The sequence below is a fragment of the Lolium rigidum genome, unplaced genomic scaffold (assembly GCF_022539505.1).
Source record: "Lolium rigidum isolate FL_2022 unplaced genomic scaffold, APGP_CSIRO_Lrig_0.1 contig_61639_1, whole genome shotgun sequence".
Classification (NCBI taxonomy): domain Eukaryota; kingdom Viridiplantae; phylum Streptophyta; class Magnoliopsida; order Poales; family Poaceae; genus Lolium; species Lolium rigidum.
The window spans coordinates 30,608-34,285 of NW_025901136.1; the positions used below are offsets into that span (position 1 = coordinate 30,608).

Genomic DNA, 3,678 nt, shown 5'->3' on the forward strand with positions numbered 1-3,678 from the left:
ACACAAATACGCGCTGACTAGCAGAGACATGTCGTGGCGTCTTGGCCTTTGTTCCCTAGGCTCCCTGGTCGTTGCACCGGCCGAGTGTGGATTTGCTCATCTGACCAATGGCGGTGCACCAGCACGCGTTATCTCTGGACGCGGAGAACGACTATCAGCACGAGAGCCACCGTCCAGTCGCCACTAATCGAATCTCGATACGTATCTTCCATTTTTCTAATCGAGTCAGGATCGATGTGGCACGGAAGCGCAACACGTGAAAGTGACGGTTCCATCTATCCGTGATCCAGGTGGTTTACCTGTCTCCTTTCGCCTTTTCTTCCTATCGCAAGTCGACGCGTCTAAGCAAAATCCTGTGGGCAGCTCCTATAAATACACAGATCAGTCGCTGGACAATGCAACATCAAAGCTTCTTCCTCGGCATCTCTTTGTTCTTGATAGGCATCCTTTCATCTCGTCAGGACAACACACTAGTTTTTTGCTTAGCAGCCTCTGCTTTCCGCAACTTCGATCATGAGCTACCAGCAGCAGCAGGGAAACATGGCGTACCCTCCGCAGGGCCAGCAGCAGGCCTACGTCGCGCCGCCGCCGCCCGTCGGCTACCCGCAGCAGGGTGACCAGCAGTACCCAGCTGCCGGAGGCGCCGCCGAGACCACCAGCCGTGGCCACCACCATAACGGCGGCGGATTCTGGAGAGGATGGTAAGTTCCGAATTCTCGCTCTGCTGCGTCGATCGTAGCCTCGTAGCTTCCTGATGAAACTGCTGACTGATGATTATGTTTGCTTCCCTTTCTTGCTTGCAGCTGCGCGGCGCTCTGCTGCTGCTGCCTCCTCGACGCCTGCTTCTGATCAAGCTCTGCTCGTCGTGATTAGTTGATATGGAGTTTGGACATGTTATGTTGCGTCGAGTCATCAGTTGTCGAGCATTCTTTTATTCTTTCCATTTCCATGTGGCCATGGCGCCATGCCATTGGCTCGCTGTTTGTTTCTTTGTAGAGTACTAGTTGGTTTCTGAGCATACTATTTTCTGTGTATATGGGTATGTATGGTGGTCATCTTAGTGATGTAAATCGATGTATATGAGTATATATTATTATGCAGCAGTGGATCTCTTTTGAGCTTTTTTTTCTTATATATCGATAAACGATTTTAGAGTGTTGCTCGCTTTGGTAGTAGGCAGGTCTTTACTAATGTAGTATGTGTACAGTTAATCAATCCCCTTGGAAGGGGCGGGGAACCATGCCTGGCTCAGTTGCCTGTCACAGCTATAGCTAGTTGAGCTAGTTGCCTGTGATGCTGGCGTGCTGCTCCTGCTGCTTAAGCTTAATCCCGTGCACACTCAATTGAGAGGCACGGAGAATTAAAACCAAAAGGAAAGGGCACTTAGGCAAAACCCTATAACAGGAAGAGCACATCATGCATGAGCTCAACTACACCACAATAGCTAAGTGACAACATCAACATAATTAAGATGAATACATTACCAAAACATAACTAAGCAACCTGAGCAAGCTCCAATTGAGCTAAATGCCCAGAACCAGTAATACCTATACTAAAGAATGAATAATAAACCTAAATCACCTACGAAACGTCTACAACAATTCAATCAAATACAACTCCATCATCTTTCTCGAGAAACTAAAACTAAATACAATTAACACTTGTTCCTTAAGTCAAGCCGCCGCCTCCTCCTCTCCCGCCCCCCTCCCGGGCGGCGGCGGAGGATCTACCCGCCCCGCTCCGAGCAGCCGCCCCCGGATCGCCGCACCTCAGCCGCCGCTGCTGCTGGCCTCGGCCCCGGCCCCGGCCTTGGCCTTGGCCCTGGCTTCGGCCTCGGCCCGGCCACAGCCCCGGTCCTGGCCTCGGCCGCGACGGCGGTGGCGGTGCCCCTTCCGTCGAACGACGAGGGGGAGGAGAGGGTTTCCACGGTGGCGTTCCATGGGAGGTGATGAAGCGCCGATGGAGGAAGCCGGGCGGCACGGCTACTTGGCCGGGGCCTGATGCTCTCAGTCGGTAGCCATGGAGGATTCGGTGGAGCGATGGCGGCCTCCGCCCCGGTGACGGTTCAGCGGTGGTACGCATGATCCGCGCCGCCGTCTTCTTCCCTGGTGATCCGGCAGGATGGACTGGCCGCGTGGGGGCTGCTGGTCTTGCTTTGTTTTTGGTGGCGGTCCTCGGATTTCTCGCAAGCGAAGATGAAGATCTACCGGAGGTCAGTTTGCTTTGATCTGGCTGGAGAGATGAGTTCCGGAAAGCTCCGCTGGCGAATGGAACAGTGCATATTTTGCCTGCAGTTTGCTGGATCGGGTGGTATTCGGTCGCGCGCACCCATGTTTTTATTCCGACCATTTGGTTCCGGAGGGAGCGCCGCGAAGCTATATTCTGTGTTGACATCAGGTGACTTTTTGGTCCATGGTGAAGTCAGAAGAAGGAATATCATGAAGGCCGGATTGGTGGACTGACTAAAGGAGGTTCAAGTCAACGTGATGCTGAGGGATCTGCTTGGCGTTCCGGGCTTGCAGCTGTGGTATGCATGTGGGGGCGGCAGCACAGGGGAAGTTCGGAGTCTTACCTCTCAGGGTGAAAATCCAAGGTCTGACCTTAACTGGTTGTGCCTGACAATGTTCTTGTTGGAGGCATTGTTTTGAAAGTGGGGACTATCTTCAGGGAAAAATCCTAAGACCTTTGGTCGGGCGACGACGATGCTGGTGCACTGTTTCTTTCTTGGAGGCGTCGCTTTTGGAGAGTCTGTACTTCAGGTGTTGTCACGGTGGTGGTTGTATTCCTGTTGCTAGGTCTAGAAGGCTGTAGCGGGACTTTTATTTCTTAGTTTTCTTTTCTCTTTTTTGGCTGTGTGCATCCGTACTGCCATTAGGGTGGGGCGTTGTTGCAGAGGCTGGGTGTAATTGGTATCTTTTGATATTAATATATTCCCTTTATCGAAAAAATTAACACTTGTTCAGACAACAAATCCTGGAAAAAATCGAGTGCTAAACTAAACCTAAGACATAATTAACTACCAACGATGATCAAGAACAACTAATCAAGCGTATGAACCCTATAATTGACTAGGTCGTGATCGACAGTAGCCAAATGCCGCGAACTCGAGGGAGAGGGGATAGAGCTAGATCTAGAGAGGTGAGTCGAAGAGGAGTGTACCATAGCCATAGAAGCCATGGAAAGCCTAGCTCAACCACACGTCCGTTGATGGAGACGAAGGCGACACAAACGCAACATCGACGACACATGGAGCACCCAATAGGGGGTAGATCGACATGCGCCTGGTCAAGCCAGTGGTGGCGCAACGTCATAGATGATGCCAGCGGCCTTAGGTAGGTCACCGAGCTTACTGGAGCTCTGTGGCAGCACAACCACTCTTAAACCCTAAGTTTCAGAGAGGGTTGGCTCGATTGGGAGAGGGCCCAAGAGTTAAATCGAGTTGGATAGAATGGTAGAGCGGAGCAACGTGAGCAAGTTCTACACGAGCTTGGTGGCAGTGATGACCAGAGCTGGTCGAAATCATCGGGCGAGAGGCGACCTCGGGGATGAGAGTTAGCACAAACAAGAGAGAGCACTCAACCGAACCGAACCATGTCCTCTGGTCGACCAGATTGGTCTGTCGGGACCCACTAGCACAAGGCTATTATAGACATTTCCTAGGTATGTTAAAATACCAAA

At 51.8% G+C, this 3,678-nt stretch overlaps 1 protein-coding gene across 1 annotated transcript; it reads left to right on the forward strand.

Annotated features, from left to right (window-relative positions):
- The first annotated feature begins 390 nt into the window (after positions 1-390).
- On the forward strand, positions 391-1,123 carry LOC124681934 (protein CYSTEINE-RICH TRANSMEMBRANE MODULE 13-like). The gene is made up of 2 exons (XM_047216705.1): positions 391-701; positions 804-1,123. The coding sequence occupies exons 1-2, from the start codon at positions 514-516 to the stop codon at positions 847-849; spliced, it is 234 nt and encodes a 77-aa protein (XP_047072661.1). The 5' UTR covers positions 391-513; the 3' UTR covers positions 850-1,123.
- The last annotated feature ends 2,555 nt before the right edge of the window (positions 1,124-3,678 follow it).

Excerpts from the sequence above, each read along its gene's own strand:
- LOC124681934 (XM_047216705.1), top strand. The coding sequence starts at position 514 with ATGAGCTACCAGCAGCAGCAGGGAAACATGGCGTACCCTCCGCAGGGC. Across the intron at positions 702-803 it reads GGCGGATTCTGGAGAGGATG|CTGCGCGGCGCTCTGCTGCT; the intron begins GTAAGTTCCGAA and ends TCTTGCTTGCAG.